The following is an 18,003-nucleotide window of genomic DNA, read 5'->3' as shown; positions in this document are numbered from 1 at the left end:
GAAAAAAATGTTGAAGCAAGGTATCTTGAGGGCTGCACATTGGGGATTTCCCTGCACTAAGTTGGGTATTAGATATTTAGTTAAAGGCTACCTTGATAAATTTGGCCAAAAACAGAAGAAATATCATAATAATTTGCCAGGAGAATAATGGGTGCATTTATTCCTCAAACGACAGTCAGAAGACCTTTCCGTTCGCTTAAGTGAAAATATTAAATAAGCTTGTGCAGAAGTGAACAAAGAGACTGTTAAGATGTTTTTCTCCAATATCAAGGCAAAGCTGGAAAACCTCCCACCTAGCAACATGATCAACTATGATGAAACCATCATGCCGTATCACTTATTCGTAACAAAGGACTACCTTAAAATGTGTAAAATGTCATCAAAATCAAATAAAAATCATGTAGAAGTTTAAAAAAGGCAGCAACTGTCCGAATTCACCCTCTATATACTGTAACTTCAGACACAGATTTAAAAAAAACATCCAATCCTTGAGGTGGCTTCAGACACTTTATTTAACTGCCTCAGATAAATATGCCTACACTTACTTTCTGGTTCTGGGATATTTTATTCGTTACTCATATACCCTACCACTTCCATAACAGTCAATTTTATCTAACAATATAAACGAAAGTTACAATCAAAATAAAGACAAAACCACCCGGAATCACCCCATTTGACAGTACTTAATATTTCAAGTGTGTTAATTACATAAATATTAGACCTATTCTATACAAATTATCAGTTTTAAAAGCTGCAGCTAAACCAGTCTCATGTGGCATAAGATTTGTTGTGACCTTACGTGGCAGCTCATGCATTGGCTCCCTTGCAGGCTGTGTTGTCTGCTATCCGGCTGCCCAGCAGGGAGCTGTGCTTGATTCCCCTGATAGCTCCAGTGCAGTTTTCCTTGTGAGGCCTTGTTGGGTTCCCTAAATGCTAACAGTGCTGGCCAATCAGGGGTTCTGTCTGATGTCAGAGCGTACAAGGCAGGAATTCTGACAAAACCACTTAACCCTTGAGACCAAACAGAATGTCCCATGGCCACCGGCCTTTCTGCGATCTTTCTCAAACTATTGTAAAAGAACTATTTGGTAAAAAAAAAATATTCTCTCACATTTTATAGCTTCATTTGTCAGCTTCATGATGAGCTAGTTATAGTTTGAGTAATAATCACAATTATTGTGATACTTCTATATTAGGTAAACTACTGCAAGAAATTCTTAAAAGTTTGCAGTGAAAGAAGAGGTCACTATGAACTTGAGTTTGGTGCGTGTTAGGTCATATGTTGCAGTGCACGAAATGTAGCTGTTATATTGAATTATCCTCTAAACTTGGAAGTGGTTGCTATCTACCACCAATCCTGAGAAAATTGATTGTATGTAAAGCACTTTGTCTGGAACTTGCTCACCAGTAAAAAAACCAAGAACGAAATATTCACAGAATTCCTTGTCTCCTGTGAACAGCTTCAGATATCGAAACAAGATTTTGGCAAACGATCGTACAAGAGGAGGAGAGCATTTTGCCATATAATTAATATGCGAAACTTTCATATCTAGTGCAATATTAAAGCAACTGCAGATTTTTTTCGTGGGTAATGTAATGTAATATTTTAGTGCGTCAATAGCTGCTGAAATGAGAGTTGCTGTGATTTTGGAACAATATATGTGAAGAAATTGCAGTTTATTTCGATATTGAGAATAGGCATTTTCATACATTATTGACTTGTCTTTCCCTGAGTTCTTAGTTCAATAATATGCTCGTTCCTGCTTCTTTTGCAATTTCAACTGCGTTAAAACGTTAGAGAGATTTTTAAGCTCTGCTGTATTTTGCCAAAAGACAGATTTTTTAACGTGGCGACGAGGAGACTTTAGTATCACTCAAGACTTGTCACTTGCATCATATATATATATATATGTATATGTAAAAAACACTTTAACTTACCAAACGAGAAAGCGCTGGTATCTTGATAGACACAATGAAATAAAATAAAAAATTAAAAACAAACACACACACACACACACAAATATTCAAGCTTTTGCAACCCATGGTTGCTTCATCAGGAAAGAGGGAAGGAGAGGGACAGACGAAAGGATGTGGGTTTTAAGGGAGAGGGTAAGGAGTCATTCCACTCCTGGGAGCGGAAAGACTTACCTTAGGGGGGGAAAAGGACAGGTGTGTGTGTGTGTGTGTGTGTGTGTGTGTGTGTGTGTGTGTGTGTGTACCTGTCCTTTTTTTCCCCCTCCGCTCCCGGGATTGGAATGACTCCTTGCCCTCTCCCTTAAAACCCACATCCTTTCGTCTTTCCCTCTCCTTCCCTCTTTCCTGATGAAGCAACCTTGGGTTGCCTGATGAAGCAACCTTGGGTTGCGAAAGCTTGAAATTTGTGTGTGTGTTTGTGTGTTTTTTAATTGTTTTCATTGTCTCTATCAGCATACCAATGCTTTCGTTTGGTAAGTTACATCTTCTTTGTTTTTAGATATATTTTTCCCATGTGGAATGTTTACCTCTATTATATATATAATGATAATTCTTGGGAAAATAAATTGCTACTTCTGTTGAAATTTCTGTAGAATGAGGTACCTTACAGTGTTTTTTTAATAACAAATTATATGAATTGAAACTAGCCAATGAATTGTATTTCTGTAACTCTGAAAACGGAATGGACAGTGTCTTGAAAGGAGGGTATAAGATGAACATCAACAAAAGCAAAACTAGGATAATGGAATGTAGTCGAATTAAGTTGGGTGATGCTGAGGGAATTAGATTAGGAAATGAGACACTTACAGTAGTAAAGGAGTTTTGCTATTTGGGGAGCAAAATAACTGATGATGGTCGAAGTAGAGAGGATATAAAATGTAGACTGGCAATGGCAAGGAAAGCATTTCTGAGGAAGAGAAATTTGTTAACATGGAGTATAGATTTAAGTGTCAGGAAGTCGTTTCCGAAAGTATTTGTATGGAGTGTAGCCATGTATGGAAGTGAAACGTGGACGATAAATAGTTTGGACAAGAAGAAAATAGAAGCTTTCGAAATGTGGTGCTACAGAAGAATGCTGAAGATTAGATGGGTAGATCACATAACTAATGAGGAGGTATTGAATAGAATTTGGGAGAAGAGGAGCTTGTGGCACAACTTGACTAGAAGAAGGGATCGGTTGGTAGGACATGTTCTGAGACATCGAGGGATCACCAATTTAGTATTGGAGGGTAAAAATCGGAGAGGGAGACCAAGAGATGAATACACTAAGCAGATTCAGAAGGATGTAGGCTACAGTAGGTACTGGGAGATGAAGAAGCTTGCACAGGATAGAGTAGCATGGAGATCTGCATCAAACCAGTCCCAGGACTTGAAGACAACAACAACAACAACAACTACTACTACTACTACTACTACTCTGAAAACAAATAACAGCACATAGTACACTGTTCTGGGGTTTCAACACTTATACAGAATGATGAATTCTTCTTCATCACAAACATCTTCTAGTTCATCAGACATTGGTAATCTGTTTACACCTTGATGGGTTTTTACAGGACTTTGCAAATTTAAACATTTTCATATTTTTCAGATTATTGAGATAAAGAAATGAAATTATTTGACCAGTTTCAATCCACATCATTCATTATTAAAAACACATTGAATTGTACGAGTCCATTGAAATTTCAATAAAAATAGAGATTTATTTTTGCCAGACTTCTTATTCCCTTAATTCTTATTCAGAGAGACGTTATTAATGATGAGTTTTGAGTAATACGCAAGTTCCCTTGTTGCCATGTTAACACAACAGAGTTTATAAATATTCATCTCACTAACATTCTAATGCCGCTGAAATTGCGATGGAAGCACAAAACAGCAACTGATAGAAAGATAAATCAATAGTTTATGAGAATGCCCATTGTCGGTATAAAAATCAACTGTTACTTCTTCACATATATTATTCCAAACCCACAGTAAGTTTTGCATATTAAGCATATGGTGAAATACTCTCCTCTTTGTGTACTATCATTTACCAATACCTTGTTCAGATATCTGAAACTGTTTGAGATATAATGAATATGGTGAATATTTGATTTTGGCTGTTTCACTGGCATGCAAGTTCAGGACAAAGTGCTTTACGTACATTCCATTTTCTCAAGCTCAGTGAGAGCAGTATGCTTCCAAATTTAAAGAATAATTCATTGTGTTAGCAACACCTCATATGTAAGAACACGATACCTAACAAACATTGATAGCAACTTCCCCTCCCCCCCCCCCCCCCCCCCCCAAACTTTCAGAAACTCTTGCAGCAGTTAACTTAATCCTGAAATCTCACAATATTTGACCATTAACAAAATGATCGGCACTTAATCGTGAAGAGATGTGTAAGAATCTCGCCCCCTCCCCCTTCGAATATGTTCTTTACAGTTGTTTGAGAAAGATCGCAATTCAGCCAGCTTGTGCATCTTGCCACTGATGAGTCAAACTAGCCAGCCAGCTTCCGCACCGAATCATACGCTGTGTGAGAGATCAAATGCATGAAGTAGCCATCACAACTACCTACTAGCCTGCAGTTAAGTGTGCCATGTAACAAACTTATGGCAAAGCTTGCTTTATGTGAGATGGGCTTTAAGCTACTGCTTATTGGCTAGTATGCCTCAGCCTTTCAGCCTTGGGTTAAACATTTTCTTATCAGAGTACACATAGATTTGCCAGAGTGATATAAAAGAAACTTGCTAAATTTTACAGAATAATCAAGAGTTATCATGCCTAAGATTGTTGGAAAAAAAATCAATATGAAAATTATTTGTTTCTGAAGCAAGGAAGGCTTGTAAGTCACTAAAGAGTAAGCTATCAGTTACATAGCTTATGATTATGCAATTGTAGGCTTCCACAGCCATTTCCATCGTCAACAAAAAGTTTGCAGATATGTGCCAGCATTCTTACATTTATTGTAAACCACATGTTTTGTCCACTGTTGCAAGTGACTGAATGGCCACGAGAATCTTACTGTAGCAAAGACTTAAGTCTGATCCCAATTCATTAGTATTCTGGAATGACGTATATTCTGTTAAGAGAAGGCATTCTGGCGATAATCATAGGATTCATCTTTGATCAGATTGATTTAAGAAAAGTTCAAAGAAGAGTTGTGAAGTTCTTGATCTTTTACTAGTTTAGATTAGGTTATCCCCATTGCTTTCCAACATACATACTGTGTCAAGACTTATTGATGTTATTCTAGCCCAGCCTACCTCATTTTAAGCCTCTTTGCTCGGGTTATCTTCCTGCCTTTAAACTAGCCCATTAAAGCACAGTTGACCATGATGTATTGTGAGTCAAGTAGTACGAGAGATCGAGAGTGTACCAGAGAGAAGCATCGGTTAACTTTCTTCGTACTCAGGCTGGCTAAAATTTCACACATCCACACTACTGAATAATATGTAGATACGGTGTGTGTTTAGGCCTTCTGTGATAGCAGTGCGTAATCTGATGTCGAAGAATACCCTCAGGATTTACCAGCACATTAAATTTCTGATAATAGAGCTTTTACCACACCTTACAGCATATTGCGTGAAACAGATGTTTTTGTAAGTTCCCATTTTTCTTCTGGGCGTATAGTTCAACAACCTGTGCACGATCAGCACATTGTTAAAATGGTGCAGCATAGTCCTTCAACCAACACACGGCGACTCCTTTCAGTGGTAGTGCCCATCGAACAGGTATATAGGGAAACTTATTTGCAGAAAACTTGCACCTATTTCATATACAGCATGTCCACAATCTTCACATTGGTAACAGTGCCACATGACTTGAGTTTTGTTACTGGTTAAATAATGATTGTCATTTGCATCCGTTAATACTATTCACTGATGAAGTTACACTTTACTGAATGGAATCAAGGACACATGTAATAATCATCAATGGTCACAAGAAAATCCTCATGCCTCTGTGGATTTTAATCAGTGTTTGGTTAAGAGTGATGGGACAGGATTACATGACCTGTTAGGAATATTCTTGTGTTGCACACCTTGAGGGCCACGCGGACTGCATTTTTGTTCCAGCATGACGGAGCCCATTCACATTTTACAAGACGTATGAGGGATGAACCGTACTTGCTGTAACCCCTTTACTGGTCGTAGTAATACAATTAATTGACTAGAAAGATTGACAGACCTTTACGCCATTAGTTTTTTGTTTTTGAGGTTGCATAAAGTCTGAGGTGTGCAAACAAAACATGGATAAAGGTGGTAAACTACTTTGTGGCATCACAACATGTTCTTCCAAGATTGCACAAACTCATTCAAGTTAACTGAGGGGATATTTGAACATTTATTAAGAACTATGCAACAGCTGTAATATGACAATAATGATTAGAGATGAATGTGTTAAAAATACATATTTTCAATAGATGATGTAAAATGCATATTGTAATGTTGGTAATTTCCAAGAATGATTGCCTATTGAAGTCACGGGGTCCAAACGATACATATCGAACATGCGATTGTAAATCAATCATGCGACTGGTGGCGGGCATTATGAGTATATTTACGGTGTTCGCTACAGCAACGACAAAAGAAGAGAGTAACAAAATTACTTATGATTGAAAAGGAGACGACTTACCTTGCTCGTCGTCGGTGGTGTTATCATGTGAAACTCCTTTACAGCGGTCTGGATGGATAATTTGGAAGAGTTGAACCATGTATTCTTCCTGATACTCGTTCGTTTTCCGCACTGTCTGCAATGAAATTGTAACGGTATTTCAGCATTGAAACTGTTCGTACGAAGTTTTACACACTGCGCACCGCCACATTCTACACAGTCCCTTCTTTCCTCGTCCGGTAGTACTGCATATTTGCGCCAAAAAGTCGAACAATCTTTTACGCTAGATAAACATGCGATTAGATTTTTCCAAGTGAGAGAATCTGCCGAAGGAACGCCAAGAACACCAGATATCCCTCTCACTAACGACATAAATTATCTGGGATTCCCTAGCAACTCACAAATAATTTGCGGCAGCATGTAATTTTGAGCAACTAAGGGAATCACGGAAAACAGATAAAAATGACGATCACAAATAATTGATCACAATGCCCGCCACCAGAGCGCATGATCGATTTGCGATCACACGTTCGATATGTATTGTTTGGACCTCGTGACTAGGTAGGCAATCATTCTTGGAAATTATCGTAATGTTTATTATCTACATGTGTAAGCTTGACATATAGTGGAATAATACAGAAAATAAATAATAATGCATGTTAAATGTAAACCATTTGGAATAGGGCATACATCCATAACAAGCTTTTTGCTTCAAATAATCAGTCCTACCATGTCCCTGAGTATTGACCATTCCTCCTGGGGCACCTGGAATGTCTGAATCAAGAATATCCAAATAACTGACAGCTATTGTTTACAAAAGTTACCATAGAAATAACCAACAAGAGAATCACCTTGCTCCTGCGTTCTATTTTATTAGCTGTTGTTGCTCAGCAGACAACAATAATTCACTGCTAAGCTCTTATTTCTTTTCATTGCGTGCTTTTTTTTGTGTGTGTGTGTGTGTGTGTGTGTGTGTGTGTGTGTGTGTGTGTGTGTGTAAAGGGGGGGGGGGGGGCAGCAAGAAGAAAAGAGAAAAGTGATATAGATATTGTGATCCTGGTAATGTATGGATGAATTCCTAGTTTGTCTATGACATATTCCTTATAGTCCTACTTCCCTTTGAAGTCCTTCGATGTCAAAGATGTCTGTAACTTAATAATTATTTATATTTGCCAATAATACAACCTCTGTTTCACTTTTCAGGTGGAAGAAGTAGAACTTCCCCATGGCATTGAAAATGTGGACATCATAATCTCAGAGTGGATGGGATACTGTCTCTTTTATGAATCAATGTTGGATACAGTTCTCTTTGCTCGAGACAAGTGGCTTCGTCCTGATGGTTTACTGTTTCCAGATCGTGCAACGTTATTTATTTGTGGAATTGAAGATCGCCAGTACAAGGATGAAAAAATCAATTGGTGGGATGATGTTTACGGTTTTGACATGAGCTCAATCCGTAAAGTTGCAATCAGCGAACCACTAGTGGATGTTGTTGACCCCAAACAGGTGATTATTTCTTTTTGTGTGTGCGCGGGGGGGGGGGGGGGGGGGTTACTGACTGCATGCAGTCATTCATGTATCATGTTATGTACGTACCATCAGATAAAGGAAAGGAGACTTCAGGGACTTATTTAAAAATCCCCCATGCTAGCGCTACTAAAAATATGGCATGATGTGTTGCTTTATCAGAAATCTTACTCCATATTCCTGAAGGCTCTCTCCTTGATAGAATGTATGTGTAACGTGATGGTAAATAAATGAGTGCAGGGGTCAAGTTACATAAAATAGTACTACAAGTTTAAAACAAGAAAACACATATGTGGCCAGTTGTGTAAGACACACTATACCGGTCATAGAAGAATGCTGTTTATTGTTTAGGTGTCACACACAATAACAAATATAGTGATATTTTTTCGTGTGTGGTGTTTATCCTTCAAGTGGCTATCCTAGTTTGTTAATGAATCCATTATCATAATTTGGATGTCTTTGGCCACAACCACAAATGCATAACTTGGCCCTAGCAAATCCTAAAATTTGTATTAACACTGCAGAGCTTCCGCTAACTCTGTAGGCATTATTTTGAAGTTTCCTGTAAAATTCCCAAAGGAAAAAAGTCCTACGGTATTAACCTTTATTTCTCTAAATAAAAATCAAGAATTGTTTGCTTTTTCCTTTCTATAGAGTCCAAAAACAGTTGTTCCTGTAGCTAGTTGCTATTGGGTAGAACAAATTCATCTACACAGAGTGAGAAAAAATAGTTTCTAGCAGCTGCAACAAAACTTAGTGCAGTGAAAGCCTCCTCATCAGAATCTTCTCTCCCCCACCTCCCTCCTTCCCGTCCTCCACATAACCCTCTACCCCAGCTTTATTAAAGCATCATCCAGTCACTTGAATCTGACATGCAAGTCGGGATGTCATGATCACAACGAATTCCTGAAATGCCACATTTGCTGCCATATCTGTGACAGAATTCAATGAAATCAAAAGAAACCGATACTGACCCATAGCCGACAGGAGTTAAACAGTATCTCTGGGGTTAAAACATTGTAAAATATTCATTCTTATTACATCCTTTCCTTTGAGGAATGGACTTGATCTCTGCAGAACAGCCATTCTTTATTTAGCCTTTGTAGCATGAATTGTGCCCTGGTGTAGAGGCTACAAGGGACTTCTGCAGTTAATAGGTAGAAATATCTAAAAATGACTTCAGGAATGTCATTACTTTTGAATGTGATCTGTCAATAGTAAAGTTATTACACAATTTCCTGGGGTAACTACATACTTCAGGCAAGCCATCCAATAGCACAATCATCAGCAACAGTTCTCTCAGGTAATTGGACAGTTTCGCACTCTTATCACTGGACCTCAACCACCTGCTCTCATTGTATCCATGAAAAACATGCACTTTTGGATTGAAGGTTTCTGGAATCTATCTGAACATTGGGATATAAAATGTGTTCCATATTTTGATTTTGAGGAAAAAGTATCCACGAATGATATTGTAATGTAAACATTAAGACTTTGTTGCATGACGGAACTCCTGATGGTGTAGTGAAGAAAATAAAGTACTTTAAATCTTTGTGGAAAGAACTAAGAAAGTAAAACATCTGTACCCTCAAAACAATCTGCACCACCTTTTCTTCTTCTCCATTGTCACTTCGTTGTCACAAATGCTGCGTGGAACGTCAGAATTGAGAAGACTGATAGGAAAATATGAATTAAGGACACACATCTCTAGTTCAGATGACTGTAAAGATTTTGACACGAATGGATAACTGCACAATTAAACTGAAATTGTTAATGATACGGGGTACCGTAATTTCCTACAACTATGTACCACTTTTGACATATTTTAATGTGTAACTTTATTGTATAATCCCTGAAATTCACAAAACTTTTTATACAGATACTAGGTTTGTAAGACATTAAGTTACTGTGAGAGTTGGACTCAACACTATCAATGTGTTGGTGAAACATTATACCAAAATGTGGTACATTGTTGTACATCAAGTGCACAACAGATCACTATGTATTTTATACACTGGATCAATTATGCCGTTATTTCAAGCCATTTATTTTACTCCTTTTTACACGTCTGAGGATGTAGAAATATTGTAATATAGATATAAATCGCAATACAAAGGAAAGACCTTCTCAAATGTTTCTAAGCACAGATATAAGAAATCAACAATCTACTCCTTTATACACCACTTGTCTTTTAGCTCTGGGATACTGTACGAATCCCTTTTTGAAGAGACCTTCACTGGCATACAAATTTTACTTACAATATCTAACATTTTGTATTTTAAAATGTCTTTTACAGTTGGCCATTTCCAGAAATTCCCACTTCTTTCCGTACAGCTGACTGTCTGATTTATGCACATTCAGTACAACACCAGACCAGTGTTCCCCCGCATACTGAACTATCACATTATCACCCACTTCAGGCACATATGCTACTGTTACATCAGCAGACTTCATTAGACCATCATCACTTTCTTCTGATGTGCTCAAGTCAAAGGTATCATCATCATCTGATACAAATGATGATGTATCCTCATCACTACTAGTGCTCACAGTCTTCTCAGGAATCTGAAAATTAAAACGTACTGTAATATGAATCTCATTGCCTTGATGCAAATAATAAAAATAAAGTACAATAATGTAGGTACCGGTATGTGACATACACTTACTGTAAATCTCTTTTGCTTCTTTGAAATTACTGAAGGTCCAGGTATATCTTCTTGGCCACAGTTGGCTGAATGATAAGCAAGATGTGTAGCACATACACTCTTCCCTGGCTTGACATTGACGTTTCTTCTCCTTCTCAGAGTACCAGAGTTTGTACAAGTTTCTTGTGCCCTCACTGATTCAAGATGATCTATGAATGAAGCACTCACTAATGGTAGTGAGGAATTGAGTTCATTATTCGGTAACCTATTTAAAACTTAATTTCTGTTGATAGGGTACAGGCCTGATTTTCTGAATCCAGATTTCAGATTAGAAGGTCCATTGGCCTCCAACCTATCCACCAACTTCTTTAACAGCGAAGGGAAAATGTCATTTGGGATTGTTGGGTATTTTCTTCCGCAAGATGTACATTTGTATTCATCTAGTATCTGACGCCAATAGATTTTCATAGGGCGAAAATACGATAAGTCCAGTGGTTATGTCAGATGTGTTGTGTTTGGTGGTAAGGCAATGAATGAAATATCATTGTCTTCACACATCTTAATAACCTTCGTGCTAATGTGGCTGCTTAGGTTGTCCCCTATAACAACCTCCTTTCCTTCTTTCTTCTTCAGCTCAGGTAAGAGTGAAGTCATGAACCAGTCCTCAAAACTGGTTCTGTCGAACCAACCACTTTTTGTGCGGTTATATCTGGCTCCTAGAGGTCCACCCTCTGTCCAAGTATCCCACATTTTCTCAGCCTTATAATTGATATATGGTGGTAAGATCTCGCCAGCCACATTGCCGCACATCATGATTGAGACCGACGCTTTGCTTGAATTAATTATGACTTCGGGATATTTACAACCCCGTTTAGTTAAGACCCTTCTCTTTCCTGTGTCATCAACCAGGTTTGTCTCACTGCAATTGTAAATATTTTCAGGGGCAATACCTTCCTGTTCCTTATCAGTGTTATCGAAGTATACATTTATGATGTCTCTTGTCACAGCAGCTCTACTCCTCTTAATATTACTTGCAAATCTTTGTGATAATCGGTCAGTGTCTCTGAACAAATGATTCAGCCCAACTTTTTCCAGGAAAATTGTTGGTGAACCTTATTTCTTTACGACCACATGAATCTAGATACATTTTTACAATGCAGCGAAGGTCAATTGTGGAAATAGGAAATCCGAACTCACTCAGTTTGATAGCGTGCTTTACAAATGATTCCTCCTCTTGTGAAGTAAACACACAGCTTCGTCCAGTTGGTGCCACATTGTTTTCCCGTACAGCTTTCATTTTAAGAATTATAGAACTGCGTGGAATTCCATAGACAACTGTAGCCTTGTAAGAGGAAATTCTGCAGTATTTCTTGATTACATTGATATATACATTATAGAGTTCAAATTAAAAATAACCTATATATACCAGATTTTAAAGTTTTGGTCATGTGTGCCGCCATGCCCACTTTATTTCTGTTACAGAAACCAGTATTATGTTGAAAAGAACTGTGAACTTTGTTTTCAGCAATTATACATATGATACATTGTATATATTGGTAACAGTACAGGTTTGTAGTGTCTGTAAATGATTATCTTTGCTAGTATTTGCTTTTGCTTCGCTGAAGCAGTTTGTTCACGTGTTACTGAATGTTCGTTGCCCAAATGCTACATATATTTGTGGAAGTACATAACCTTTAGTGTGCAATAAATACGAACTATCCCACACATCAAGAAACTCAACAAAAGGAAATTCTGTGGTAACCAGTTCACAAACACAGCAAGCCACACTGTTGAAAGTAACCTATGTGTCAGTTCTTCAGGGAAGAAACTCCTACATGGCACACCTCCTGGTGATTCAAATCTTTGTGTTAACAATGGCGCTGTTTGTTGTGGATTTGTTGTTGTTGATATGGGCATCTTATATTCTTTGATAAAGGAAGTGGCAAAATGTAAACAGTGTGATGGTGTAGGCTGTCTGGAAATAACTGAACAACAAAGTAGCAGAGAGGGTTTAGTGTTAAAAAGTTGTTCTGTGTAGATCCTGCAATAAATCTACCTCAAAAATGACTTTGAACATTGTGCATAATTCATATGATGTGAATTTGAAGTTACTGTATGTAATGCGTGCAATTGGAAAAGGAAAAAAGGCTACCCAAACGTTTTGTGGTTTGATGGACGTTCCTCCTCCTCCCAGTAAGTTCAGCAAGTACATAAAAATACTTTTAAGTGCCTTGACAGTTGTGTCTAAAGCATCTATGAAATGTGTGGTAGAAAAAACTGTAAGTATTAGTGGAACCAGGGAAATGGTTGTTCCACTAGATGGGACATGGCAACATTGAGGACATCGTTCCTTGAACGGTGTTGTAAGTGCTACTTCTCTGGAGAATGGAAAAGTTGTTGATGTTGAGTGCTTATCTAAGTACTGCCATACCTGCCATGGTAACACTGAAGGACATATTGAACATCAGTGTTCTAAGAATTATGATGGTTACAGTGGAGGTATGGAGTGTGGTGGAACTCCAAAAAATATTTCAGAGGTCAGTGCCCGCTTATAGTGTTAGATATATGAATTACCTACGCGATGGGGACTATAAAGCTTTCAATAAAATTAATTAGTTCTATTTTTATGGTGATACATTGTTAACAAACCTGGAGTGTTGTGGACATGTGCAAATGGGGGGTGGGTGCTAGATTGAGGAAGGTATGAAGAGAAATGAAAGGAAAGTTGCCATCTGATGGAAAATCTCTGTCTGGCCGAGGCAGATTGACAGAAACTGAAATAGACCTCCTTCAGAGTTATTAAGGACTGGCCATTAAGCAAACTACACCTCTGAATGATGTTACAGCAATGAGAAAAGCTGTACGGGCATCCTACTTTCATAAGTTGTCCACAGATGACCACCCTGTTCAGACTTTACCCTAAAGAGCAGATTCTTGGTGCAGTTACCAAAAAGCAAAAGAAAGTGGTCAGATACACCATCATAAGCATTCTCTTCCTGAACCTATTATGAATGAAATAAAACCAATTTTTAAGAGACCTAAGTGATCCTGTTTTGCTTAGTAAATGTCTTCATTGGGGCACTCAGAATACAAATGAAAGTTTCAACCGTTGCACATCGGGAAGATTACCCAAGAATGTTTTTTTTTAGAACTAAATACATTAAAAGTTGGTGTACTCAATGCAGCGATATGTTTCAATGATGGAGTGATAGGAAGGTTGGAAGTCCTGAGAAATTTAGGCATAAAATGTGGCTCTAATATGGAAGATCAGTTGCTTGTGAGTGACACAACGGGTGCATGAAGCTGAAAGATTTGCTCATTAAGTTACCAAAGAATCAAGAAGTGCTAAAAGGAATTCCAAGAGGAAGCTTGAAGATGAAGAAATGCTGCAGGATGAAGACTATGCTTCACGAATGTTCTGAGGCACAGTTTAATTGGACTCATATCTTCATTCGCAATTTCCCGCAAGTTGTATTTTTCAGTATTCAGGTACAAATATTTTATAAAGCATTACTCTTTTTTTTTTTCTTCTCCTGTGACTTGCAATAGTCCATACTCATATAGTAGACCTAAGCTTTATTGCAGACTCAACAAATTATAGAAAAAATTACATTTTTATTAGGAAAAAAATAAAAATTAAAATGTAAGATATGATTTTTTTATCCTTTTAATATGCATAATAAGTGGAATTAAATAGGTCTAGTACCTCAGCCATCATTTCATGCATAATTGGTAAAAATTTGGTCTTCTCCAAATATATAACATTGGATTTAATGCTTCCTCAATTTGAGGAAGCATTTTGGGGAAAAAATGCATCAATTTCTGTGTAATTTTTTAATAATCCAAAGCAGGTTCAAAAATATTCCAAATACTTCTAATTTGTTTAGAAAGTGTGCTGCATTACCTGATATCAACAAAAAATCTGTAAAACATATACATTATAAACGGTGCCTGAAAGAAATAGGTGTAGATTTTTCATTTTATTGAGCCAAAAAGAATCCTGTATCCTTAAGAGCCCTTTAAATGATGCACAGATGTTCTCCCATTTTAATGCAGGTGGCCCTTGAGTTTCAGGATACATTCGTTCCTCGGAGTATACCACACAAAGAAAATTACACCAAATCGTATTTCTTTGTCTTGGCAAAGGGCTGGATATTCAAATTGTCTTTGACTTACAGTGTAGAATTAAAGACAATATAGTCAGCCAATCAGCACTGTGGGACATATAACACAAATGTTTTCTGTAATGTTATACACCTAACTTGGTTACGGAAATCTGCAATTGTTTCAAATTGTTAACCAAATTTTATGATCTACCTATTGACAGTAAGAATCCTTCCTCTATCAGATATTTAATGCAACTTGTCCAAAAATGTTAGGATTTTAGTGATAACTGGGTTTCAGTTTGCAAATTGTGTAAATATTTAATCTTTAAAAACAGTCTGTTTCGTCAAACGAGGTGCATTAAAATCAAATTTTGGTATCATTGTTCTGACGACAATTTCTGTGGGCCTGACAGAAATATTTGTTAAAAAACAGATGTGCCTTAAAAGTCCGTTTGTTAATGTGCTGTTTTACTGTTAACATACTTTAAAAATGGAATCGGTGTTACGTTGCAGTGGCATGTAAGATACCAGACGAGAGGCTTAAGATGAATTCTGCTTACAAATTACTTTAGTCAGTAGGCCAGCTCATTAATACTCAAAATTAAAGTCTCTCTCATGAGTTATTGCAACATTTTTGTGTAAGGAAACTCTCGAGGAAAAAATCTGAATCTCGGGGTGTAGCAGCAAAGTATCCAGCAATATTACGCAGTTGCAAAGTCGTGGTCATAGGTTGGTTGGCTAGTTTTTGTAATATCAGACAGTGAAGCATTATTATGGATTGTATTGTTTCTGAGGGAATTTTTTGGAGCAATCTAAACATGATTGGAAAGGCTTATACCTTTATTGAAGCAAGACTGCTCGACAAAAAAATTAACTATTTTGTAGAAGTGTTTAAATTTGGTCTTGAATGATTATAATTTCAGACATTTAAATGTAGTGCTCCATTTTTTTTGCATACATTTTTTAGAAGCAGTAGAAAATTTGCACTAAAGACACAAGCGTGTGGAATGTTGTTGAATTAAATGTGTTTCTGTTTCAGGTGGTTACAAATGCATGTCTTCTGAAAGAAGTTGATTTGTACACTGTTCAGAAAGAGGACTTACATTTTACGGCACCATTTCATCTTCAGGTGCGACGGAACGACTACATTCAAGCGTTAGTGACATTTTTTAACATAGAATTCACAAAGTGCCATAAACGTATTGGTTTCAGCACTGCTCCAGAGGCTCCGTACACTCATTGGAAGCAGACAGTATTTTACTTTGATGATTATCTTACTGTGAAGAAAAATGAGGAAATATATGGTGTGTTCTCAATGAAGCCGAATGCTAGAAATAATAGGGATCTGGATTTTACCATAGAGCTGGACTTCAAAGGCGAGCTCGGTGAAGTGCATGAAAGTAATGTGTATCGCATGCGCTAGGTTGTCCTATTTAAATGGAATTGTTATTTAAGTGACTCAGTGGCCCGACTTGTCAATTTTAGTATTGAAAGTTGTTAATAACTTTCAGTATGTGTTTTGAAACACAAACATCCATGTGCCACGGGGTCTTCATCAGAGTATAGAAGCTAGCGTGATACGTATCCCTTTTTTGAAAAGTAAATATTTATAAGAGACAAAAAGTGAAATGCTGCCAAATACTCTTGATCAGATTTTGTGCACATGTAAGTTTGATCTTCCATACAACAAATAAAGATCATGGACTTCTTACAGTATTCAGAGAAACACTTTTTACAAGTTGTCTTAAATTTAAAAAATACAAACTCCAGTTTTTATAAGCTGATGTAAAAATCTTGGTGTGAAAAGAAAGGCTGAGAGACAAATCTTAGAAATTATGTCAAATAACTTACAATAAAGGCTGATGAATGTCATATTGATTACATGATCTGTTTAAAGACTTTAAATTGAATTTGAAATATAAAGTAAAAAACTTATTTTTGTCATATTTGAATTAATGTGTTCTCTTTCCGCAAAGAAATTTAGTACATGATGATGCTAGATATTATCAGTAGTACGTATTTATACACAGATGCAAAGATAGATAGCAGGCAAGCTTCAAACTTCGCAAGTAAATGCGATGAAAGAAAAATTTATGTTTAACTGTGTTGTCAAAGTCCACAATGACTTTTGAAATTAACTGCACCAGCCTTCTGAAAGTCACAATATTTAGTGTAGAAAGGAAAGCAGTTTCGCCGCATTACGGATTTGGTAAGCAGCATATATTGTGCCCCCTATACTCCCACCCCGCTTTCTCCTGCAGTTCTTGTGGTGCCTTATATTGCAATATAGCATGTAGTCTCAATCAAAGGACACACAGAGAAGAATCATTTTTTAAGTATCTGATATTTGGTTTATTTATGGAGTAATTGTTATTTAACGTGAGATCGTTGGCTTTTCCCAGTGAATCAACTGTTTGTACTGTTGTCAGGTGTCCAACCAGGTTGTCGTTTTCATAACAAGATTTTTTGACAGTGTACCGTGCTATCACCTTCATATGGCACCTGTAGAATTAGCATCCTTGCTAATCCCATTTCCTACAGGATGTAGCAAAGACACTTCTTCTACAGGTATCACCTGAAGATGGCTGCAAAGTATGCTGTCAAAATGTCATGTTACTACACCCAGCAACAGTGCAAACAATTGCTGTTTAGGTGTTTAAAATTAGGTTTGTGTTGTTTGAACATGAATTTTGTCACTTGAGGTAATGTAGTGAAAGTAAGTTAACACTTGATTGCTGTTGATAGGAAGATAGCTGACAGTGCCTTGCATATTTGTTTAAAGGTGGTTGGTAGCTATGCTGAAATGGAGGTATAGAAATCAGAATATATAATTCTCTTCATCCTCTGGGCTTCAATGTATTGCAGAACTTGGCTACTTTTGAAAGCAGCTGAATCCTGATAATATCGTGACAAAACTAAATCTTTCCTCAATCGTAAGTTTAGATTGACCATCAATGTTGTGCTAGGCACAGCATGGTCTTGTAGGAGGTGGTATACCATTTCTTTCCCAGTCCCTTATGGGGTAAGGGGGTTACAATTTCACATGAACACTGAACTAATGTGTGTAATGTAGCATTTTTCACGTCAACAAGTCATTGGTGAAAGTGATTGAATCCCCAACCCTTTGGATTTTAAATCCTGGTTACCTAGGG

General features: G+C 37.2%; 1 protein-coding gene across 3 annotated transcripts in view; it reads left to right on the top strand.

The window, feature by feature from the left end:
- Positions 1-16,786, top strand: part of LOC126198478 (protein arginine N-methyltransferase 1) — a 42,058-nt gene extending 25,272 nt beyond the window's left edge. For all 3 annotated transcript variants that reach the window (XM_049934853.1, XM_049934843.1, XM_049934861.1), the window contains exons 4-5: positions 7,777-8,079; positions 15,891-16,786. In XM_049934853.1, the coding sequence (XP_049790810.1) occupies positions 7,777-8,079; positions 15,891-16,274 (687 nt within the window). In that variant the 3' untranslated portion in view covers positions 16,275-16,786. The remainder of the gene's footprint in view (positions 1-7,776; positions 8,080-15,890) is intronic.
- Positions 16,787-18,003: the final 1,217 nt, after the last annotated feature.

The sequence above is a fragment of the Schistocerca nitens genome, chromosome 1 (assembly GCF_023898315.1).
Source record: "Schistocerca nitens isolate TAMUIC-IGC-003100 chromosome 1, iqSchNite1.1, whole genome shotgun sequence".
Lineage (NCBI taxonomy): Eukaryota > Metazoa > Arthropoda > Insecta > Orthoptera > Acrididae > Schistocerca > Schistocerca nitens.
The sequence above is the reverse complement of the archived record's forward strand: the minus strand, read 5'-3'. Positions and strand labels throughout refer to the sequence as shown.